The sequence below is a fragment of the Anolis carolinensis genome, chromosome 3 (genome assembly GCF_035594765.1).
Source record: "Anolis carolinensis isolate JA03-04 chromosome 3, rAnoCar3.1.pri, whole genome shotgun sequence".
NCBI classification, from domain to species: Eukaryota; Metazoa; Chordata; class Lepidosauria; order Squamata; family Dactyloidae; genus Anolis; species Anolis carolinensis.
Window position 1 is genome coordinate 104205294 of NC_085843.1, and position 26492 is coordinate 104231785.

Here is a 26492-nt window from a genome sequence, read left to right on the forward strand (position 1 = left end):
AAAAGCAGGGTATAATAACGATGACAATGATGATGATGGAAGATGACACTTTCCTAGAACTTATGAATATATGTAAGATTAGTTCTTTGTAAATGTAAAAATTAAAAGACCTTCAAATCTATACAGTTGAAGTAGTGACATGACATGACATAACCTGACACCATCCAGAACATTGCTTTTATTAAGAGGGCATTTAAGGATACGTTCTTGAATTACCTGTATTTCTTCTTTATACCTGAACTTTTGAAAGGGAGTGAAATCTAGAAAGTGAATCAAGATGTGTACCTATTTCTAATTTCCTTTGTATTATCCTGGTTTTGGCTGTTCTTATTGATTTCTTTCTTTTTAAAACTGTTAAGGATTAGTACAGATAAGACCAAAAGCAAATGTTAATGGAAATGCTAGATTTGGAAGCTGTGTTATTCCTTTCATCTTTTTTCTTCAGAAACAATTATAAAACAAAAAGGGAGAAATATGTTTCCAGGACTTTCCCTGAAAACAATATACTGCACATGCCATGAACACAGTTTCTAAAAAATCCCTTGAGACAAATAATATATGACGAAACTGTAATTCTGCTTTGAGCCGCACTGCTCATGAAGTCAATGTACTGGAACATATTCTGCCAGAAGACAGTTCCATGAGCCTCTCTCTTTTAATTAGTTGACACATTAATGGAGATGTTTAAAATCTGCTTGACTTTGATGTTAGTAATAAGACTAGGCTTTCAAGTCCACCTACATCCCTTCCCAACGGACCAAAGGGGAAAATGTAATTTCAGCAGCCTCTTTAAATCCTACTTCACATTGTCTTAAAATATGATAAGGGGGCAGACTTGCAGGTGCTGCTTCATGAAAAGTTCTTTTGTGTCTGGGTGTCATTAATTTTTGGACTGAAGTGCTATGACACCTTTGAACCTAAAAGACGTATTATGGGTGGATTGCTGATTTTTTCTGCTTTCCATCCAAGAAAGAGTTGGATATTCAAACACTGCTGAAACACACACATATCTCAAAATATGGATGAAGTAGGGAAACCAACTATCAACAGTTTTTTTTATCATGTCAGAAGTGACTTGAGAACATACTGCAAGTCACTTCTTGTTTGAGAAAATTGGCCGTCTACAGAGATGTTGCCAAGGGGACACCTGGATGTTTTAGCTGGAAGGCTTCTCTCATGTCCCCACAAGCTAGAGCTGACTGACGTGAGCTCACCCTGTCTTATGGGCCGGCAACCTTCAGGTCAGCAACCCAACTTTCAGGTAAGCAGTTGAGCCAGCACAAGGGTTTATCCATTGTGCCATTGCGGCTCCTTAAATATCAACGTTACATGTCTGTTGGAAACCAGGCAAGGCTTGCCTAGTTTTCAACAGACCTCACAACCTCTGAGGAAGCCTGGCATAGATGTGGACAAAACATTAGGAGAGAATGTTTCTGGAACATGGCCGTACAGCCTGAAGAATCACAGCAACCCAGTGTATTTTTATATGCCATCTCTTTAGTCAAGTGTTTGAATATGAAGTTCAAGATTACACAACAGGTTTGTGTTTTCCAAACTGCTGTTTCTTACTCTGGTACAACCATGAAAAAAGATTGGAAACTTTATTTTGTTTTAATCTTCAATTCATCATATCTGTATCCTAAACTTTGTCTCATGGTAGCTTGTCTTATTTAAACACAAAAACATAGAGGTGGGAAGTAACATGAGGGTCATCTAGTTTAACAAATGTCGTTGAAAGAATATATAACTAATGGACTGTCAAACCTGTGTTTAAAAATGTCCAACAAAGAGTCCATTACGTTTTGAGATAGTCTATTCTACTATTTAACATCTTATACTAGCAGGAAGTTCTTGAGACAAGGACTCTCAAAGTAATAGGAGGTGGTTTAATAAAAATTAATACTACTGGTGCCTTGTGGTTCAAGGATGATGAACACATTGTCTAGAATTATTATTATTTGTTTATTTCTTGAAATGTATCCAGAGCTGTCCTGATTAAGATAAACCACAGTTTCTCTGAGTCAAGACATATTATTACTAATTGAAGTCTGTTAAAAAGGATGGAAGAAAAGGCAAATTCAATTTTAAATTTGTGTAAGGCATGCATACTATGTGTGGCACAACTCAATATGAATTACATCAAAGGCAGAGTGATTATATAAGATTTGAATAATTGCAGCAGGTTTTAATAAGAACTCCAGAGCCAATTTATATATATTCAATATTTACAGTTTAAAAACTGTTTAAGATTCATTGTGATTATTTTCCTTTTTATTTCACGTTAATTATACTTATACGCACTGATTTTTTAAACTTTTTTTTTCTTTCACCCTCACACATTTATTATGGATTCTTAGCACAATAGTAATGGTTTGCTGCCATTATACACTCATTTTGTAGAGCCACGAAGCTGAACAGAGATGGGAGTTCTCTAAGAAATAATCACATTTAGTCTCAAGATTAAATCACACTGATGGAGGTGAAAGTAGAAAAAAATTCATATCAAAAAAGGAACCTCTTATGTATGCTAAAAAGAAATGGCAACATTTTTTGAACCATAGAAGAGCTATCGATGTTTACCTTATTTGCAAACATAGTTTTTGTGGCATATTAACAGTCATAAAATAGATTTTTAAAAACAATTCCCAGGCAAAACTCCAAATTATTTAGATAAATGAATGAATAGACTAAGAACACAGTGGCTATGTATTTATATCATATTTATCTTCGAGGAAAATAATTAAATGTTTTTATTATTTATTTATTTATTTACTACATTTATATCCTGCTCTTCTCACCCCGTGAGAAGAGGGGTGGTGATGGCAGACAGGGGGCTCTGGCATGGGCTGGTCAATGATGTCACAAAGAGTCGGAAGTGACTAAATGAATAAACAACAACAAACTTCTCACCCCAAAGGCAACTCAGAGTGGCCTCTGAGTTTGTTGTTGTCCAATCCTATTATTCCCAAATATGTGGCTTTATATATTATTTAATATTTATTTATAACCCACTTTATATCTCCCAAAGGAGTCTTAAGATGCCCCTATAGCAAAACTATCATGGGGTTTTCTGAGGCTAAGAGTATATGACTTGGTCAAGACCATCCAATGAATTTTCATGGTTAAGTGTGGATTCAAACACTGTTCTCCAGAGTTTTAGTCCAATGTTCAAGACACTACACCATACAGACTCCTGTTTTACTCCAGAATAAATACAGTTGGTCTGATATGGATTCAGACTCTATTATGTGTATAGGGGTTGGGTAGTGCAACTTTAGTTCCTCTCCCAGCTATAACCTTAATATGGATTGGTCCCACTTGACTTACAATTTCTGTGGAACAATAGTGGTCTTCTCTTAATGGATTGTGATCTCATAAGATTGGACAAAAAAAATCAAAAGTTTAAATGGGATGAAAAGATTTACTGAGGTCTTGATTCAGGGATGAGCAAATGTTAAATTGCAACTCCCACTGTTCCTCACTGTGATGTCCATGGCAGAAGAGAGTTCCTGTCCAGCAATATCTGGAGAGCTGCACTTTGCCCACGCCTTTGTCTTAGCTCACACTGTGGAACCAATATTGTCCTAATTTTTCTCTTTTCTTTCTGTTAAGGGATAGTAGTAGGAAAAGTGAGAAGTGTAAATAGTTTGAGTAATTGCACTCTGTTTATTTCTGTTGATCAGTCAATGACATTGCCCTTGCCATGCACTTTAAGAATCTCCTATACATAAGCCTCTTTGGATCTAATTATCTATTGCTGAGGCTTTCTCCCAAAGCCATGCTCTTTTGGCTTCTAGTTTCCAATATCTACTGCTTCCATTCCTCCTTCCATGTCAAGCTATCTTCACGATTCGTAAACACAAAGGGAACATGAGAGGCACAATGCTCTCTTCAGAGGCAGCTTTTCAGTCTTCTAAATTATAACTATCAGCATTTCTGCAAGCAACTATCTATAAGAGAAAAGGAACTTGTCTAGATGATGTGTCTACTACACATGTAACAAAATGATTTCATTGAAGTGAATAATAGGATTTTTCATTGGATGATCAGAAACAAAACTATGGATTAAAGCTATGGAGAGGAAATAACTATGGGAGCAAAGAATTCATATCTTATTTTTAGCTGCTGGAGATTTTTCAAGATAAATATCCAGCTGTTTCTCCCATATGTTCAGAACCATATTCTTTGATACATAAGCCTCACTAGTAGCAAGGAAACAATTATTACTTTCAGATCCAGGCTATATAAAGAATCTGAAAAAAATGCCCCACATAGAAAGAACACCACAAATAAATTCCAGTTAACACACAAAATAAGTGAATAACAAGTCTTCTGAATTCTTAAAGATATACAGCAATTCAGATGATGAAAAAATAAGTTAATATCTCCTGTTGTTTGCCAAGCCATGCAAGCCATGAAGATACAAGGGTCTAGTGTGTGTAGCCGTAATTGCAGTAAGTTTTCAGTTGGGAAGTTCATGATACGTGTTATATTCTGTGAAACATGTTATGAATTGTCAGCTTTCATTTACCTTGCATTACTAGCTAGATGCCAATGGTGTTTCTGTGGTTTATAGCCTGCTCATACATTCACTTCCTTTTACATGTAAGCAGTCCTTATTTCTGGAAAGCAATTCACACAACAAAATGTGTATATTCAATCAGTTGTAGAACTAAGTCACTGCATAATCTGATTTCTATCTTCCCCCAGCTTGACAAAGGAGAGACCCTAAGTGATAAAGTGAAAGTGTGTAGTGGCAAATAATTGTTCATGATGATGAAGGATGAATTCGACATAACTACAAAAGATGTGACATTCCTTTCTATATGGCTCACAGCAGTTCTAAAGCTGGTGGCATTAAGGTAACATCCTAATTAATTTGTCTTTATTTATTTTTAGAACAATATATTCCAGTCCCCTTCTTAGATGCTAAGGACATTTATGGACTATTTCTCCATAGATTAGTTTGTGAGATCTAATGTAGAGTGAAACAGTAAAAATGAGGAAAGCAGGTAGAGTACCTTTAGTAGCAATTGATTTTTAATCATATAATGGGTCAGTGTGGAGATAAGCTTCTGCTATGTATAGGCAACAACTAACATAATATTTACAAAATCTTCTGCTATTTTCCTCTCCTAATCTACATTTCATTATCACACTTAAATGAAACAAAGTTTTAGAGCCAATTGTGAAATCCAACTACAGTAGACTCATTCAGTTTATTGATGAACGTTAGGTCATTATGAATGTAAGTTCCATTGTTTCAAGGAGTGTTTACTAATGGGGATTAATAATTGGATATATGACATGGCTAATTCTTTTTTGAAAATTTGGCCACATCTTTTGTTTTTATTCTTAATTTTATGCTCATGTTTTCAAATATATTGATGTTATATTTCTGCATTATCTTGCAATAGCCTGTTGACTGTATATATCCTAATAAAGTCATTAATTTATGTATTTATTCATGCATTCATTCATTTTAAACTTCATTTTAATCTTCAGATTCTGTTAGATGTTATTAAGAGCTCTCATGCACATAGAAGTAAACTTTTGATATGAGTATAAAGGAAGACTCAAGACCCTGCAATGAATTTAGCTGCAGACAGTTCCTTATCTGTTGAATCAGTTTGGTGCCTCAAGGAATTTAGCTTCTGTACTGACACTGCTAGCAGTTACTGGCTGAACTTCTCATGTCACAAAGGAGAAGCAAAAATCATCCAGGAAAGGAGTGAGACTAACAGTTGGGGGAAAAAAACAGGGTGCGAATAACCTACTGTGTTTTCTCGAAAATAAGACAGTGTCTTATATTAATTTTTGCTCCAAAAGATGCTCTAGGTCTTATTTTCAAGGGAGGTCTTATTTTTCCATGAAGAAGAATTCACAATTATTGTTGAACAAAAAAATGAACATTTATTATATACTGTATAGTAGTTGTCATCACAAACCAGACGAACTGTGAATCCTATCAAGGATTTCTTGTTACTGCCATTATTTCCATGTACAACACTCTATGGTACGTACATTTACCGATCCTGCACGCTCTGGTGTTCTGTTCAGTGGGCATGCTTCCAAACAAAAACTTTGCTAGGTCTTACTTTCGGGGGAGGCCTTATATTTAGCAATTCAGCAAAACCTCTACTAGGTCTTATTTTCTGGGGATGTCTTATTTTAGGGGAAACAGGGTAGTAACATATTTTTTCATATCGCAGGATCATTTTTCAAAACCCCTTTGTTTGACTTCTACCCAGTGCTACCCAGTGCCAAATTCCACTGGCTAAATTATGTTGTTGATTTTTTAAGTAATTATTGTAAAGAGAATTAGAAAACCACTGAGTGAAACATTAGGCTCTTAATACATAGTCTCTTGGTTGCTTTAATAGAAAGATACTAAAGCCCAAATGTATTCATCCACTCACCTTGTGGAGCTGAAGCTAAAGAAAAACAATGCTGCCAATTCTAACACTCTCTGAACAATAACAACAACAACAACAACAACAACAAAAAGACAACAGAATATTGATATAGTAGTACTGTATAAAGGTGTAGTGCCTGAATATTCTGGGTATTGCAGCTTCTAGACTCCACAAAAGAGCCCTCTGATCCTCCACAGCAGTTTTTACATGGGAAGTGGACGTTTTTAAATATATCTAAATACTGACTTATTAGCAATGCCTATGTCCTTGAGTTTGTTTGGAGGTTCTAGCAGGGGAGCGCAGTGATTGTATACCCGGGACCGAAGACTAGAGACCTCGGTACACTCCTTCTATACCTGGGACGTCGCCCTCTTCCACTGAGTGCGCAGCTTCGGGAGGGACACACATGGAGCGGTGAGGGAGGAAGGGGACACCCGCCTAGCCAGCCAGATCAGCCAAATCAACCCTGGCGATTAATGGGGTGACAGATGTCACAGCCAGATCACCCTCACATCCTATGTACAGTAGACATTTTTTTTTGAAAACGCAAATAAACCCGGTAGGCCCTTAGCATGGCAAGTGAAAGATCATAGGAAGAGACCATTAATTGCCAGGATAAGAAACAAAGGAGAGACTACCTCAAATATAAGAAAAATTCAAAAAATCTTTGAAGACTATTATAGAAACCTCTATAAAAACATGCAGAGAGATACTAAAAAAATAGATTAGTATTTAGCAGATATGAAAGTCACCAAACTTTCAGAAGGCATGAAATCAGACCTGGATAGACAAATTACATGGGAAGAACTGAACTCTGCCATAGACAAGACAAAGCTAAATAAAGCCCCAGGCCCGGATGGTTGCTCAGCTCTGTTCTACAAGATGTATAAAGAAGAGTTAGGCCCATTACTGCTCTCAACCATGAATCAAGTGCTCCAAAAAGGAGAGATGCCAGAGTCCTGGGAGGAAGCCACAATAGTTCTTTTACCCAAACAGGACAGAGATACGGAACAAGTAAAGAACTATAGACTTATCTCATTAGTCAATAATGACTACAAGTTATTTGCTGGAATCTTAGCAAACAGGTTGAAACAAATCTTAGTTAAAATAATACACAGGGATCAAGCAGGCTTTCTTCCAGGCAGACATCTGAGCCAAAACGTGAGAACGGTGCTAGATATAATAGAATATGCCGATCAAGACCCAAGCAGAGAGATTGCATTATTGCAATATGCCGATCAAGACCCAAGCAGAGAGACTGCACCATTTAAGATATGGCTGGCATGCTTATTTATGGGATGAAAAGGATAAAGTGAATAAAGAATTTAAAGGACATATAATAAGATCCAGTCTTTTAGCAATGTGGAAAAGGTATAAGAAGGTGATAGAGCCCAAAACCCCTCTGTGGCTGCGCCCACTGGAAGCAATCTTGAGACCAACTACATGCACTGAATCCAGAACATATGAGGATTATTTAGTTAAAAGAAAGAGGGCAATGGACACTTAAGGGCAGAGAAGAATTAGGGATAAAAGATTGGTTCAGTTTCTACCAACTGCATGATAGATTTAGGAAGGATGCGGGGGTAGGATTTGCATCCAAAAAATCTGAGTTAGAACATATCTTTTATAAATTTATTTTAGACTATAACTTAGCAGACAATCAAATAAAAACTGTTATGATTTTGTGGGCCAAAGACTTTGGTAGAAACATCAATTTGGAAGATTGGGAACATCTTTGGAAAAAGGGGTTTAAATTCTCTCTGGCCGGCTCAATGAGAGAAAATATGTTTAAAATGTTTTATAGAACTTACATAACTTCAGAGCTTCTGGCGAAAATAGAGAAAACAGGAAGAGGGGCCTGTTGGAGATGCAAGAAAGCGAAAGGAACCTTTTTCCACGTATGGTGGACTTGTAATAATACAGTTCAAGAATTCTGGATAAAAGTGGTGAAAGAAACAAACAATATGATTACCAAAAAGGTCAAGAAAAACCCGGAAATGTGCTTATTAGGTTTATTTAGAAGGTGTATTAACGCAGGAGATGAAAAAATTTGCCAATATTGTTTTGTTGCAGCAAGACTAATAATAGCTAAAACATGGAAGGCGGAAGAAGAGTTAGGTATTAAAGACTGTAGAGATAAACTGGGGGAATATATCCAAATGGACAAGCTGACAAATAGTAACAGAGGAGGAAATAATGAAGATTTTGTAAACAAATGGAGTCTGGCACTTGGGTATCTGGAAAAGAAGACAAAGGTAGATTTGATAATTGCCGTAAAGGGGATTTAGCGAAAGAAGATACATGGGTAGTTGATGGTTAGTTACGTGATCCTTACTGAGGGGTATCGGAGGTCTAGGGGGTTGTGTCAAGACACAGACTCCTCTTAAAGTGCCACATGCACAAATAGTGTTAACAAACGTGTATTAAATGAGAAGTTAATCTCAAAAAACACTTAACTTCAGTGTTATAAACAAAAGAAAGTACCGTATTTTTCGCTTTATAAGACGCACTCCCCCCCCCCAAAATAGAGGGGAAAAGTCAGTGCGTCTTATAAATGCAATATGACCTCACGTGGGCGGAGCTAGAGGGGTTGTGTGGTTACCTGGGTGACCTGGGGAGCGCGATCTTGCTGCTGCCGATGACAGTGTTGAAGAGCAGCAGCAGTAGCAGCAGCGCGATCCTGCTCCCCGGCCACCACTGTCACCACACGCCAACCTATCCCCGCAGAACAGAACTGCAGGTCCGCAATGCCGCCGCGCCTCACGAACACTACAGGAGCCCGGCTGTCATACACGGCCAGGCCCCTGTAGTAGCTGCTGGCAGTGATAACCCTTTAGACGCCGCTGTCTGTACGTCCCTTTCAGAGGCCCCTACGTCACGGCCCTCTGAAAGCAGGCTGCGCAAATGAGTCGGAGCCGCCCGCGACACAAAAGCTGGGGCGATGGGTCCAGCATGAAAGGCGCGCTGGGCGGCCCGAAAGAGCGGCCCGGAGGAGGAGAAGGACGAGGCAGGAGGGCCAGAGGAGCCCGAGGAGGAGGAGGAGGCGGCGACATGCCCGCCGTCGGGCCCGCCCGGAGCCTGCTCTCCCAGGCGGCGGCGGCGAGGAGGAGGAGGAGGAGGAAGAAGAGGCGGGCGCCCTCCGCGCGGCCAAGATGATGGTGCACTGCGCCGGCTGCGAGCGGCCCATCCTCGACCGCTTCCTCCTCAACGTCCTCGACCGGGCCTGGCACATCAAGTGCATCCAGTGTTGTGAGTGCAAGTGCAACCTCACAGAGAAGTGCTTCTCCCATGAAGGGAAGCTCTACTGCAAGAATGACTTTCCTCCTCTGAAAACTAGGTGCGTCTTATCATCAGGTGAGTCTTATAAAGCAAAAAATACGGTAGTTTCAGCAACAAAAAGGCACTAAAATAGGAGTAGAGAGATAATCCAGTTTAAACACAGTCAAAACGTTCCAGAAAACAAACGCCACCCAACGCTGTGGCACAGAGAGTCAAAAGAGCTAACTGCTCTTAAAACAAAGCCAGAAACCGCTGGGGATGTCCAAAGCCGTTGTCGAGAAGCAAACTGGAGTCAAGAGCCAAAAACGCCAAATGGAACGCCAAAGCAGGGAGTGCGGGAGCGAGCGATGTCGTCACCAGGAAACAAACCGGAGTCGAAGAGCCAGAAGAGCCAAACGGAATGCCAAACGGGGCGCCAGAGCAGAGAACACTGTAGCGGGAGCAAGCGAAGTCGTCAGGAAACAGACCGGAGTTGAAGAGCCAGGAACACCAAACAGATTGCCAGAGCAGGAAACGCTGAGCGGGAGCAAGCGAAGTCATCGCCAAGGAACAGACCGGAGTCAAAGAGCCAGGAACACCAAACGGATTGCCAAGAAAGAGACTACATAGAAGGCAGAAATCATTCTACCCCACCTACTCTCAATGTCAATTCTAATTCTATCAGGACCAGGTAAGCAGGGTTACACAGCAGTAGGACTTTTGCTGTTACAACAACAGGAAGATTTTCACTGCTTGCTTCTCCATAGTCCTACCCTGAACCAGCTGTAAACATCTGTATGTAACTTCATAGTTCCCAGCTGTTGGGTTAGGGCTAGGCAACCTCAGTTCTCAAAAGTCCTCTTACTCCTCATGTGTGCCACTTAGTGGCCCATGTACTAAATGACACTAGAAAATCCATGTGATAATACACATTTACAGAACATTGTATTTTAATTACTTTTTTGATTAACGATTCTTTTTTAAAATAGCCTCTCCTGGGCCTAAACATTTCTAGGAAAGCTATAACATCAAAATTGCCTTCTCCTTAGGGGTAGAATTGCCAGGATTAAATTAGAGATGGCTTTTGTATCTTTAATAGCTGTGAAGAAAAATGAAATTCAGCAGGTGTTGTTACCCAGTTGCATGACAAAGCAACACCTGCTGAAATTCAGTCTTTCATACAACCATTAAAGGTACAAGAGCCATCTTTACTTTGGCAATTCTACCAATGGCATTACAAATTCAAAATATTTGTGAATTCTGTGTAAATCTTGGGAGCCTCAAAAACAAGCTTGGGAGCTCCAATGCTGTACTTTGCCTATCTATAGCCTACAAGACGCCTCCATTTCTGTTGATTCTATTGCAGTGTATTCTTGGATATTTAGAGGCTCTCTGTTTTTTTTGACAGGACAAGCTTTCATGACTAGAGGATGATTTCATCTGATAAAGCAGACTCTGGTGAAAGCTTATCTTACAATACGTATGGTAGTCTTTAAGTTGACAGAGGACACTTTGTTATGACGATAACAGATTTACCCTCCTAGCCCTCTAGAAATTGTCAGTGTGGCATATTTCTTTTCTTTCTTTTTTGGAAAAAGAGAAGGCAGAAATATATAGTTTGGCTTACATATATCACAGAGGAAAATTTGAACAAATACTATCACCATACTCTGCTTGCAATCAGAAATATAAATGGGAGAAAGTTGCTGCAGAGTCCAAAGGCATAGGACATCTTGGATTGTGAGGAAGATACTAGTATGACAAGTTGGCAAGACATCATTCATTACACACTTTGGTGATCTGATTTATAAGTTTTCCCGTTGTTACACCTTGAACACAAGTGTGTACTGTTCTTTATATTACAAAAATAGAATGAAAACTCGTCAAAAGCGGCACAGAAGAAGAATTTAGCAAACCAGAACAAAGTATTCTCAGTAACAAGGAATTGTATATTACATAAGCCTTCTAGACAGGTCTACACCCTGTGATGGTTTCTGAAAAAGTGGGATGGCACCCTGCTTCCTTCCCAGTCCCCAATTTCCCCTCTAAACTTACCAGAAGGGCCTGACTGCATCCTCAGGCCCCTTGAAGGAAGCTTTTGACACATCAACATAATGTGTCAGGAGCTTTCTCTGAGGGGCCTGAGGATGCAGCCAGGCCACTCCAGTAAGTTTAGAGGAGAAATGTGTAGGTGGGATGGAAGCTGCTATTCCCCCCCGCCCCGGGTCAACCTCTCATCGACCCAGGAGGGCATGTACCCCCTCCCCCCGCAGAAATCTGGATTTGGGTCCTCTTTGTGGCCTAAATCTCAAAAGGAATGGGGATTTTGAATCCCAGTTGTTTTTGCTATTTGGACCTGTTTGGAAGGGCCCACAGTGTTCACCAGAATAGAACCTCAGCATTAAGATATCATTTGCTTATACTAACAATGTAAACACTATTCAGAAATTCTCCTGGCCTCAACAAGAAAACATGCTACAATATATGGAAAAATTGCTGATTCTGTCCCATTTTAAGATTTTTTGAAAGCATTTTGTGAACGGTATTTTTGTACAAAACAAAAAATATGTGAGAAATCATTGTAAAATAAAGTAAAAAAAAACCCCTCCTTTTTGAAATGTTCTCTCGACCCCCACCCCCAGAAGTTCAAAATGAACAATAATCTCTTATCTCTCATACCAATCAGTTTCAACTGGTTTAGATTCCAATATCAGACAGGATAGGGTAGGCTTTTAGGATATTGTGGCTCCTTCACTACAATATTTTCTAATTTGCATAAGCTTCTTCAACTAACAAAAATAAAAACAAATAAAAGGAAACAAATCAGTCATGTTTTCTTCTTAAAAGCTGTGTTTCAAAACTTCTGGTAGTTCCAAAATAGTTTACTTTGCTTTGATCCTCTTTTCATACTTTAAAAAAGATGTTACTTACTCTCATCTCTTAAAAGCAAATGAATGAATACATTTGTTAGAAGTTCATTATTGATTCAACCTATGTAAAAGAAAAAAAACAGCTATGCACATCTAACTACTAGACAGGCAAATTCAAGTTTGAGATTACTAGAGTTCAACATCAAACCTTCACATACTTTTCTGCTGACCTGAATGAATAATAAAAAAGTTCTTGATGGTCTTCAACATTTGCATTTATTTTTTCATGAGTTACCAGCACATTAGGACTCTCATGTAAATGGAACCAGATTTGAACATTCACTGATGTGGCCATTGTGAACCACCTCATGACAGAGTGATTATAGACTGCTGTGTAGATATGTGATTTTTTATTTCATATTTTTTATGTTTAACTATAACAAATTTAATACAGCGTATTGCATAAAGATAAGATGCTAGGAAGGAAGGAAGGAAGACTGGCTGGCATAAATATTCAGAGAACTACGTAATTCTGTATCAGACAACCCAGTAGTGTTTACAAAATGCCACATGTCCAAACCTACAAACCCAACATATATTTATAGGGGAGCTCATACAACAGATGGGCAGCTGATCTACACAGTTGATAATATATGTAGTACCCATTCAGATAGCGGATGATGTACCAAATATGTCTCAGATGTCATTATAGTACTATTTCTCAATTAAAGGAAAAGGAAACACTTCTTACCATCACTAACTGAACTGTTTTAAACGTTATTGTTACTATAGTTTAGGAAGTAAAGCTAGAACAAGGGCATTGCAGTTTGGGATCCCAGTGACTGAGAAATGTATAATCATTGGCAGCTTGTGATACCATAATGGTTCTATATGAATTAGCACTCTTACAATACAATCTTCATAGTTAAATACATGCTGATGCTTAATCTTCTCATTTATGTTAAGGAGTTGAGGATTAAAACAAGCCTTCAGGACAATAGAATGAATATGTCTCTGCAACATATAAATATGTTCAGGTAGTTTCAGGAAGGCAGTAGTAAGACCCTTATTAAAGAAACTGGCACTGGACCCCACTCAACTGCGTAATTATAGGTCAGTATCCAATCTCCCCTTCCTGGGCAAGGTTCTAGAGAAGGTGATGGTTTCACAACTCCAAGGGTTCTTGGATGAAAACAATTATCTATATCCATCTCAGTCTGGTTTCAGGCCTGGCTACAGGACAGAGATAGTTTTGGATATCTTGATGGATGATCTAAGAAGAGAACTAGATAGGAGGAATGTGTCCCTACTAGTCCTCTTGGATGCCACAGTGGCTTTCAATACCATTGACCATGGTATCTTTTTGGGCCATCTCTATGAGATGGGGCTTGGAGGCATTTTTCCACAGTGGCTCCAGTCCTTCCTAGAGGGTCAGACCCCCATTTTGGTGTTGGGGGACTCCTGTTCGTCTCCCTAGACGGTGGCCTGTGGGGTCCCTCAGGGTTCAATTCTGTCCCCCATGCTTTTTAACATTTACATGAAACCGCTGGGGGAGATCATCCAGAGTTTTGGGGTTTGGTGTCAAATTTATGCAGACACCTAACTCTATTACTTCTTTCCACCGAATGCCAAGGATGCTGTCCTGCGCCTAAACCAGTGCCTGTCATCAGTGATTGATTGTATGAGTGCTAATAGGTTGTGGGTAAATGCAGACAAAACAGAGGTATTTCTGGTCAGTCGGAAGGTGGACCAAGGTATGGGGTTACATGCTGTGTTGGAGGGGGTCACACTCCTCCTGAAGACACAGGTTCACAGTCTGGGGGTGATCCTGAACTCATTGCTGACCCTGGATCCCCAGGTGTTGGCGGTGGCCAGCAGCTCCTTCAGACAATTAAAACATGTGCACCAGCTGCACCCATACCTTGAGACGACAGATCTGATCATAGTAGTCCACTCCTTAGCTATACCCCACCTGGATTACTGCAACGCTCTCTATGTGGGGCTGCCTTTGAAGATAGTTCAGAAGCTGCAACTGGTTCAGACATCAGCAGACAGATAACTAACTGGAGCGTCATACAGGGAGGGGACAACTCCTATGTTATGGCAGCTCCACTGGCTGCCGATCTGCTTCAAGGCTAAATACAAAGTGCTAGTCATTACCAATAAAGCCCTAAATGGTTAGCACCCAGACTATGGAAAAACTGCATCTCTGTATACAAACCAGCATGAGTGCTGTGGTCTGTGGAGGAGGCCCTCCTCTTGGTCCTACCCCCATCTCAAGTGAGGCTGGTGGGGACAAGAGAGAAGGCCTTGATCACTCCCTACTTCTGGAAGTCCTTCCTTAAAGAATTAAAAATGGCCCCTCTCTTCTCTCCACATTAAACATTTCGGTTTAGTTGCTGAACTCTCAATCAATTTATGCAAAACAAATATATTAGTGGCAAAGCTAAATAACAACAAAAAAGAAGAACTAGGACAGAAAACTGGGATTAAAACAAGCAAATATTTAGGAATAAACATAATGAAAAGACTTGAAAAAATGGATGAATGTGGAGCTACAATAAAAATGAACATCCTACCAAAACTATGCTTCTTTTCCCAAAATAATAAAGTTGATATTAAGGAAAAAGAATGTAAGAACTGGAATGTTGAACTTACAAATTTTATTTGGAGATAGAAAAAACTTAGAATAAAGGTGAAAAATTTACAAGATGCTAAACAAAAAGGAGGATTTGTCCTCCCAAACCTAAAACTATACTGAGATGCAGCTATACTGAATTGTTTAAAATAATTTATCTACCTTGATAATCAAAGCTTTTAAAGGAGCAGTCTTAAAATTTGGCTTGCATGCATATCTAATTTATGGAAAAGTGGCAGAAGACCAAAACTTTCATAAACACACAATTAGGAAAATTCTGATGAGAACTTGGAACAAGCACAAAAGAAAATTTTATACAAAAATGTCACAATGGACTTTGACTCAGGAAGACTTTAAGTGAAGTAGAAGCCCCAAGGGTAACCGAAGATAGTTAAACTATGCAGACTTACACAAGAAGATACGAATGAATCTCCAACTAAAAACAAGGACAGAAATAGATCAACAAGACTATAACCAGAACTGGTTTGAATTTGCACAAATACACCATCAATATCAAAAGGATATACTCATAGGATTTGAGGAAGGAAAAACTGATTTCAACAAAATAAACAACTACCCCAAATCTGCGCCCTGCTGCTAAAATTACACATGGAAGATGAATATGTCAAAGAATGTATGCTAAAATTTGTCAAAAATATTGGTCGTATGATTAGTCTAGACAAGCGGGAATGCCTCTGGAAAGTAAAAATAAAAATATTAAGAAATTACTCACTTTTTGGAAAACTTTTACAAAATGTTCTATCAATATTACATGACACTTGTAAAAATAATGCATGACACCTGTAAAAATTGATTGATTGTCCATGTGCTTTACTTAGGCCCTGGCCATTCCATTATTACCTTTAATCGTTCCCATCCTTAGTCACCGAAGAATATGCATTTTCAGATTTCCATTCCCCTTAAAATGGCCCATGGCCTATGGTGCTTGACCACGGATTGGGATTACTGTCTATGTTTTAAGTTATTTTAACTATTGTAAGATGTTTTATTATATTGTGATTTTATTGTGTTGCTGTTTTTATTGATATAATACTGTTTTGGGCTTGTCCCAGTGTAAACTGCCCCAAGTCCTTCAGGAGATGGAGCGGGGTATAAATAAAGTATTATTATTATTATTGCCAAAATAAGCCACAAATTTAAAATACCTGTTGGAAATGAGATCATGTTTTCATATATAATGGTCCTGCAAGAAGGCAAAAAAATGGACTGAAATTCACAGAACTATAGAAAAAGTATTAAAATTTAAACTACCCATGCATCCAGAAGCATTCTTATTAGGAATAACAGATAGACCACTTTTGAAGACATATGACACACTTCATTTGGATGTGGAAACTAGAAGAAACACCGAAAATGGAAGAATGTATAGTAAAAGTAGCTGAAATAGTGGAAATTGATATTTTGACTAGACATCTTCAGATAAAAGACCTTTCAATATTCAAAAAAGACTGGGAACCCTTCAAAAGTTTCCTGGAAGAAAAGAAAATTCCAACATGGGAATTTCATGTTAAAAATGTTAATCTATTATATTATATTTCACACAATGAACTAGATAATATGTAAACAACAAAAATTCTTGTTTATATGAAATAAAGATGTGTAAAAATTTGCCAATATACTTCAATAATTATTTTATTTTAAAAGCCCAGCTATGTATTTTCACTTAAGAATGTTTCCATAATGGAAACACCAACAAAAATGCTCGCCTACTTTCTGAACAATATAATTAGTTTCTTGGATTCAATCAAAATAAATTGCAACAATGACTCTGATTGTGGCATTATCAACTCTGCCCATTTTAAGTTTTTTGTTATTAAATTGATGGATGGATAGAAGAACTTCAAAAATCTGTTAGCCTGTCTGTGAATATCACTGGTTTGCAAAGTACGTCTACATGAAATTTGTACCATTATGGTTTATATATAGCTACTGTATCATGACCGTGTAATGAAATGTATGAGCATTTAATGATGCCCTATGAATATTAAGGCAATATCTTGCTATCTTATAATGTATGGTACTTATTTCTCTTTTTCTGTTTTTTTTTAAATTCAAGCATAAATGCCATTTACAATATATATAAATGGATCCAATCGAAAATATTTCAGAACATAGGCTAGGACAGTTTTTCCCTGAATGTGTCTGTTGAAGGTAGCATAGTCAAAAGTGTAGTGCCTTGGGCCCATTATCTGCCTCCTTAGCTTTCTCCACTTTGGTTCCACCAGAAGTTCTCTATTAAAACCTCCAGAATTCCTGGAAACTGGTGGCCATATTGTACCAGGTACTGCAGGTCTGAATTGCCTTGCCTTTAGTAGACACACCAACAGCATTATGATTTGACTTTTAAGGAATTTCCAATATTTATCATTCTAAATATGGATTATATCTCTACAAGATACTAAGTACCACCAGATGGGCTTTTAAGGAAGCATCTTGTCATGAGAAAAAAGGAAGCAAATCCTTATTTGTGAGCTGCTACCACATAGGATACCACAAAATGATGAGGCTCCATCCCTCAACTGCCTCCCAGAAAGGTTTCAGAAAAATCATCTTGCCCTAAGTGGAATGGATAAGAAGATTAATTCTGAAACATGAACAGAGGGAGGAAAGTAGAAATGACATAAAAGAGAATAGAAACAAGACAAAAACCAAGAAGCCAGACTAGAAGATGAATACATTTAGTGTACCATAGTACAATGTGATACAGAATATCAATCAATCAATCAAAACTTTATTAGTATCCTGTCCCTTCTACCTATGAGGACTCAGGGCGGGGCAGCTAACAACATGAAATAATAAACAAAGCAAATGGGCAATATAAAAATCAATCAAAAATCAAATAATCATAAAATCAATAAAACCTATTACACGCACCACATTAAAATAAAGGTTGAGTGTCCCTTTTCAGAAATGATAGGGACCAAAGGTGTTCTAGATTTCAGATTCTCTCCCCCCCCCCCCAATTTTGGAATACCTGGATGTGTATATACATACATAATGAGACACTTTGAATATGGGACCCAAGTCTAAACTTCAAATTCATGTATGTTTCGTATACACCTTATACATAGCTTGATGGTAATTTTATACACAATATTTATAATATTTTTATGCATGAAATGTTTGTGCATGATGAACCATCAAAAAGCAAAGGTGTCACTATTTCTGCCACAGATTTGGACAATTTTAAATGTATGGAGTATTTAAGAGTTTGGAATTCAGGATAAGGGATGCTTCAACCACAACCACATTTTCTTCCTTTTACCTACTCCCTTTCTATGTGCTTTTTGTTTTTTGAGACATACGTAAACAATGAATCAAAAGCAGCCACTTAGGTAACATTTCTATTTCAGAGAAGGGTAGAATTTCTTTAAATAAATGAATACTAATTCTTCCACAGGCAACTTGAATGTATGCAGTGGAGGTATGCAAGACTTTATTGTCTCTCTGTTTATTATTTTGCCATTTCCAAGAGATTTCTCCTTAAGAGGCTCTCAGGGCACATCTATACATAATGTGAAAGACCCCTGGACAAGCTCCATGGTGGCCATGCTAACAAAAAATTCAGGATATGTTAAATTCTGGTCCAGAATTTGGAGCATGCCATGACTTTGGAAGCATGTAAATAATTGGGCCAGTTCCAAAATGGAATTGGTTGCGACCATGTACACTGTCACCCCACTTCCTGGGCTCCGGTAGCCGAGGGACATGAGGTGACACTTACTATCAGCTCCTGTTCTCTGTGTTATGGTGGCATTTGAGCATGTCAGCTTACTGGTCAGCTTACTGGTCACAGCAACACAGGTGATCAGAAAAGGAAATAGGAGAAGAGTGGACGATTCCTCTATACCTCCTTCCTCCCTCCTCACCCAGTTGCATCGGCTGACATTGCTGCACGCAACAGCCAACTGCCAGGCCAGATATTGTGGCTGGAAATTGCAACATAGAGAATGGGATTACACAGTAAGATATTTGGGGCTGCTGGTGGTTGGGACGTCCTCCCACCTCCTCAGTTGCTAGGAGGCTGTGAAAACCAGTCTAGAGTCAGTCTGGTGTAGATCCACTCTCACAAAACACCAGGATTCAAGGAAGCTGCCTTACATATAATAATCAGGCCAGTGCGCAGAGCATTGTTCATGCTGATTGGTATTGCTCCTTTGGAGTTTGAGAGAAAGAAGTCTTTCATGCCTTTTCAAGGACTGAGACTGAGATCTCTTCATCCAACTCATGTGCTCTCCCACTGGTTTATGACCTCTAGCCATGAGTTTGCATTTTAAAGCCAGAAAACAACAGAGCCTTTATGGTTTACTAGTCCTATTCTGTACCTGTAAAAGTTTTTTCTCTGCTGAAACCACCAAAGTTTTCCTTTTTAGAGAAAAGAAATGGGTCAAGTAGGTCTCTGAATTACAAGATATAACCTTAAAGTATCAATAACAGGTGACATTTTAAATAATTATTTCTCTCCTTTCTCTAACTATATATTTTACTTTCTGCTTTAATTTCCTGAGTTTCTGATAAGGTGGGTAGGAAAACATTGAGCTATGATCCAAACAAACAAACAAATATTAACAACCCAACCCCGAAGTACATTGCTAAAGTGCAATCAAGGTGGTATAAGAGAAGGTATTCTAGAAGATTCTTTCCAGGCTTCGGCACTACATGTTCCCTTTGATTCCAACTGATTTCATTGGCATTTTTCAGGGCAAATGGTTTCTTATTGATTTTATACTACAACATATCCCTATTCAGCTTGAGCTACATGAAATTCAGAAGCTGAATGAGTCTCTGGGGCTCATTTCTTCTCTTAGAAATTCATAGAAACTATTTTTAAAGGGAGTGCTGAAGTGATAGGCAATCATTAACAACCAAAAATATCTAGAACAAAATGTCTTACCATTAATGTTTGAACTTTGTTTTTGCATTTCAAGTGCTCTGTGCATGTAGTATTAAAATAAATATATTTGGTGCAGAAATATTGTTAAGTGGGTTGTATATTTTGTTTTGGAGTGGTTGCTTGGCTTTTGTAAATTGTTTCATGATAGTAAATTTGATGTGCTAATACCAGTGTCAATATTCCAGTCCAAAATTCTCTGTTTGGAACCAAATAAGTGGCCATAATGTATAGGATTATAGCTTCCTGCTCAAAATCTTGCAATATGATTATGAATTACACATCAAAGCATTGATTAATTCTATGCCTATTTTGTCAACAGGATAATGTGTACAAAAACAATTCATTAAGGCTAATAGTTTCCTGGATGAAAGGGAATGAGCAGTGAAGACATCCAGGGTGGTAAAACATTACTAGTTCTGGTGATTACAGATTAACCAGTTGTCTCTGTTTCAATTGGAGAAATTATACTGTTTAGCCAGCATTGCACCACCTGACATCTGACAGAAAGTAGTAGCTAGCAATAAAAGGACCAAAGCAGTGACATTTCCGGCCCATCCCCAGTTCGGATATCAGCCAGCACTCCAATGCTTTAAATCAAGAAATAGTTTTCTAAGATCTACAGAGATACTTACAGGAACACCTCAGCAAGCAAGAGTCCAAAAGAGGCAAGCTAAAACCTGGACCCTCGACCTAAAGCTGCTATTGAATGAGAGACTCTTTCCTGGGCACACAGAAGTCTTGGAAGCCACTGAACAGACTGCGCTCTGGCACCACGAGATGCAGAGCCAACCTTAAGAAATGGGGCTACTGTTATAGTTCAGCCTGTGATCATTTCTGATGTTAATGGGGATGCTGGTGTTTCTGGGCCTGCGTCTAATGATGGTTTTCTTGACAGGCCTTACTTCAAGCCTGAGGTTTCTCTTGAACAGAGGAGGATGTTCAAGGCCAAATTCCTGAGAGAGGCCCTCAGCAAGTTCTCTTTGAGAATCAGTCTTCTGATGAAGATTTGTCAGGTGCAGTATTTAATGAGCTTGAAGACAGTAGACAAGACTTTTTTAAACAAAGGGAAAGTTCACAGGTCTATCTAAGGTCAGCCCGTCTCCGAGGAAAAAAGGGAAAGTAAATTTTTATCTGGTGGGAATGTAAAACAAGATGTGTTCTTTTCATTGCATGAGACAGAAAAGGCTTTGTAAGAGACGAGGGAAAGCTTTTTACCTCAGTGTGGTTAATGTTGATATTTCATGGCAGTCTTGCTTCCAAGTGGATTTCTAGTTTCATGGTTGCAGTATTGCCAAGTTTCTGTTCTGAATATTGGGATTTTATGCAGCCTTGTTATTGTGGATTTTGTTCCTTGTGTTTATCTTTGTACCTTGAAGTTCATGGACTAACGGTCACCTATTGAAGATAGCCTTTTTGGACTATACTGTTTGCATCATTTTTATTGCTTGGCTTTCATATATTCTTCAAATAAACTGCTTGCTGTTAATACTCAACTGGTGTGGTGTTTAAGGTCAGAAGGATTCCAGCTCTAGGATACAACAGCTACAAAGTGGAGTCCATGACATACGAATGTGGAGAAGAGCAAACCACAGACCATCTATTACAATGCAGTCTGATCCCTGCCACATGCACAATAGAGGACCTTCTTATAGCAACACCAGAGGCACTCCAAGTGGCCAGCTAGTGGTCACAGGACATTTTGTGTAATGTCAAGCTTTTTAAAACTTTGGTTGTATTTTCAAATACATTACAACTTGTACCCTTGGTTCGCTTCTGACACAATAAATAAATCTGTTTCAGTAAGCACCATTTTAATATGTGGTGTTTGAGAACAGCTGGCACAGGAAAATATCTCTCTTTTAACAATCACTGTAACTTGATGGTACTCCTGAAATCTATCCACTCAATTCTGATGCTGAATTTGGAGTAGAGATGTGAATTAGATTGAACTTTGTGTGTTTACAATCAGTTTCTGCTTTCAAAGTTCATTGCTAAGCATGTATCTGCTTAATAGTAATAATTTAAAATAATATGGCATTGTTTGCTGAAGATAATTTTGTACTTTGCTATATTGAAACCACAAATGTGTATAAGGTGAATGGGTGGGAGGAATGCAAGTGAATATTATCTTTTAGCGCTGCTGTTCTTTCAGCTTGATTGCTTCAAGTACAAACTTGTTTTCATGGATAATTGCCTCTAGAAATGAAGAGCCATTCCAATATACCCACAAAGAAAGTAGAGCCTTTGCAGAACTTGCTAAAATCTCTGAACGTTGTGCTATATGAGGACTTGTGTAGCTTCCAACTCAGCCTTATGTCATTGTCATTGTCATCATTGATAGACAGTGGGCTCACCTACACTGACAACTTAGGTCAGTGTAGACCCAGATCAACCCCATAGTGGCTAAATGCTGCATAAGACTGAACTGGCTTAATCTGGGACAAGGCCACCTTAACTCAGTCTTGCCCCAGGTTAAACAAAGTTGGAGAAAGTCTGAATCCTGACCCAGAATTGAGGCTGTACCTTCTTATGGCGAGGAAAGACTGTTGGGCTTTTTCCTATCTAGAACTAGCACAACTGTCTTCACTGCCATCCCACATTCCCTAAGATTAGGCAACTCAGGGACGCAGGATGGCAGTCCCATGTCTTTCCTCCCATTATGGCCAGGCCCTAGCTTTGATATACAACCTAGAGTGCTTGTTTGCCAGGAGAGAGAGTTTTCCCTCCTTCTCTCCCTTCTCAGCAATCTTGAGTATGGTGGCATTCTAGCACTCTGTCATGCAGAGAGCTAAGAAGATAGTCATTGCGGAATGTCTGGGGATAGCTGCAACATGGTGGGCGGGGGGAAGGGGCAGGACCCCTAGGGTAGCTGTTCAGCAATGCCAAACTGTGTTCAGTGTGGCTGGATAGTAGGCACTCCCACCTCTGATAGTTGAAGGAGTCCCTGTAAGGACACTGTGCAGACCTGATCTAGTTTATGGTATCCCAGATCAGGCCTACATTTTGTGTCAGTGTAGAACAATGCTGAGGAATGCTGGGAATCTCAACAACTCCCTGATGAGAGCAGAATTTCCCCCACTGGGTTGTTGTATGTTTTCCGGGCTCTATTCTCTCCTGACGTTTCACCCACATCTATGGCAGGCATCCTCAGAGGTTGTGAGGTATGAAGAAAAAAGCAAGGAAGGTTTATATATATTTGTGGAAGGCCCAGGGTGAGAGAAGAACTCTTGTCAGTTGGAGGCCAGTGTGAATGTTGTAGTTAATCACCTTAATTAGCATTGAATAGCTTCATCTCTTGGCTTCTTCCTGCCTGGGGGCATCCTTTGTTCAGAGTCGTTAGCTGCCTCTGGTTGATTCATGTCTGGAACTCCTCTGTTTTCAGAGTGTTCCTTCTTATTTACTGTTCTGTTTTTTGAGTTTTTAAATACTGGTAGCCAGATTTTGTTCATTTTCATGGTTTCCTCCTTTCTGTTGAAGTTGTTCACATGCTTGTGGATTTCAATGGCTTCTCTGTGTAGTCTGACATGATAGTTGTTGGAGTGGTCGAGCATTTCTGTGTTCTCAAATAATATACCATGTCCAGGTAGAAACTACTAATATGAGCAAATGATTGTTCAGCCTCTTCCACAATCAGTTGATAGTGCTTCATCAGTAACATGTGAAAACCAGGACACACTATATTCATATATCATATGCCCTATTTTTATACAACATCGAATCTATACAACAGTACTCCTTTTGTATTTGAGTTTGGATAAGGCAAAAAAGCAGACTTTTTGGCATGCCCTTCTGGATATTACCTGGAGTAACAGACATTTAGAAAATTAATCAGAATTTTGGATTTGTTTGACCCATAATCCTTATACATAGCAACAGCAGCAGATCAAAGCATGCTGTGGCTTGATGTCAAAAAAGTGGGCATTTCCTGCCATATAAGGGTCCCAAAGGCTATGTATTTTGAACTCATTTCATGCAGCTGGGTGTCCAATGCAAAATGAATTAATGAAGAAGAAGCCCCTAATCTGATGATAGAATGGGAACATGATTGCCCAGGTAGCAATTATGAGAAAATAACCCTAATGCTACATTGTTCTGTGAAATGCCAAAGTATGAGGCACTTTCAGTGAACATTATGTCCCCTTCCCAATTTTATCCTGTTATATAGCAGAATGACAACACAATACTGACAACAGATTATCTCAGTAATAGTAACCATCCTTGTGACCATGTATTAATGACACTCAAATCACTTTCAAAAGGTATCTAGAATTGATGTTTCATGATCTTCACATATCTATAAAAGAAAGTCCCTCCCACATTCACATAGGCAAAAATATTGTTTTGTTATCAAAGGTTTCTAGATTAAGGCTCTTACACAAAAAGTAGAATGGAAATACTTTGCTAAATTAAACTTTGAAAAGAAGAAATAAGTAATTCTAGCAAGTTTCCCCCCTTCTACAAGAATGTCTTCAAAAATTGCAGTTTTGAAAGTTTACATGCACTTTTTATGGTTGTGTGCAGAAAACCAAATTTTATTTTGTAGGTATGTGATGTAGAGCATTGTCTGCACTGAAAGTGATATTTCTGCAAAGATATATTATTTTGTGTGCAGAAATTATGTTTACTAAATGTGAAAGCACAAACAATTTTAGTGTAGAATAAATCCGAATGTGTGAAGATTCTCATTAGCCTGAAGTTATTCTCATCAAGGTTTTCCAACAATAGGAAAAAAAGTTTTGACCATTATGAATACATTTGCATATTCTTTCCATTCCTACCCAGCTGTTCAAGTACTATCAAAGGTTTTGCCTCATGCTCAAAGCAGAAAATATTACTGCACATAAGAACATTTTTCTTACTTTAGGAGGAACATGATTGCTTCTGTGACAGAGTGGGTAGGATGGAATCGTGTGGATAGAGTAAATGACAAAAAGAAAATACAATGCTTTTTTTTTTTACAAAATCCTAGAGTTGGACTGCAAACACCTGTCATGTCATTATAGCATGATCTTTCCTATCACCATTGATAATTATGGGGAGGAAAGGCAAAAGGATACTGAGCTGGATCACTTTATTTGACTATTTCTACTTATACATTCACTTGATAAATGTTGCCATTATCTGATTACAAATGCTTGTGAACAGGGGCTACTTCCACTCTTACCTCCGCTTTGATAATTCAGAATGAGGAGGAAATTTTTGCATTTAACTTTCAGGTTTTAAACCATTCAATCTTAATTGTTTAGAGGCATTCTCATGTTATTTTGACCCACACCTGTCTAGAAATAAGGTAGAATTTTGGGGAGTTACCTTTCTGCATGGCAATGCCCATTTTGCATCATTGTAGACTGTACAAAACTGCTCATATATCTAAAAAGCAATTAGAAAATGAAATGGAACCTATGAACAGACATGTAACATACCTATGCTCCAGTCCATCTCTTCTACAGCATCCCCATATAAACCATGTTTGCTTTTTCCTCTGAAAGACTGAGAAGCAAACAGAGCTGTGTGCACTTGAGGGTAAGAAAGGAAAAGTAGAAATGGTGCATCAGTATTCCTGAAAGAGAAAAAAGGAGGGGGAAAGAATAAATTAGCATTCAAGGAATGTATCAATATATTGCCATCCTTATATACGTAGAGACCTTTACTTTGAGCCCCTAGGTCACAGTCTATGCCATGGGTGCAAATATTAGACTATTTTAACCTTGAGCTCAAGCATGGATGACTTTCTTGTATTTCTGCGCATTATTGGCACATATTCACGTGTCCCAAAGTCTTTCAAAAAACTAATCTTCACAGAAATTCAGGTGAGCTTTTTGCAGGAAAACTGGGAGTTTGGGCAAAAAAGCTAAATAAAACATTTTTGAGGTAAAAAGCTAGTTTTCAGATAGCCACCTGTTTTAGTCATGTAAAATGAGATGTGTAAAATAGTTTTTATGCAAGCAATTATGACTATCTAAAACCAGCTCTTTTTAGATAGTTTTTGACTAACCAAATTTTCTCATGGAGGCCCAAGAAATATTTATATATTCTATATTATATTATATGATATCATATATAATGTATATATATATATCAGGCATAGGCCGAGCTAGTGGCAGATGGATGGAGAGTGTTTGCATGAATTAATGTACACAGTGCAAAAAAAAAGGGGGGAAAGAAAAAAGGCCCGGGCTGTGGCGCAGGCTGGAAAGCAAGCCAGCTACAACAAATCAACAAATCACTCTGACCAAGAGGTCATGAGTTCGAGGCCAGCCCGGTGCCTGCGTCTTGTCTGTCTCTGTTCTATGTCATGGCATTGAATGTTTGCCTTTATGTGTGCAATGTGATCCGCCCTCATTTCCCCAGTTCTTTTTAGCACTGCTATTTCCTTGCCAAATGAAAGTTAAGGG

The 26492-nt window shown here is 38.6% G+C and overlaps 1 protein-coding gene across 6 annotated transcripts in view; it reads right to left on the minus strand.

The window, feature by feature from the left end:
• sts (steroid sulfatase) overlaps positions 1-26492 on the minus strand; it is a 130212-nt gene that overhangs the window by 64723 nt on the left and 38997 nt on the right. For all 6 annotated transcript variants that reach the window (XM_008107169.3, XM_062975302.1, XM_062975301.1 and 3 more), the window contains one exon: positions 25521-25657. In XM_008107169.3, the coding sequence (XP_008105376.1) occupies positions 25521-25657 (137 nt within the window). The remainder of the gene's footprint in view (positions 1-25520; positions 25658-26492) is intronic.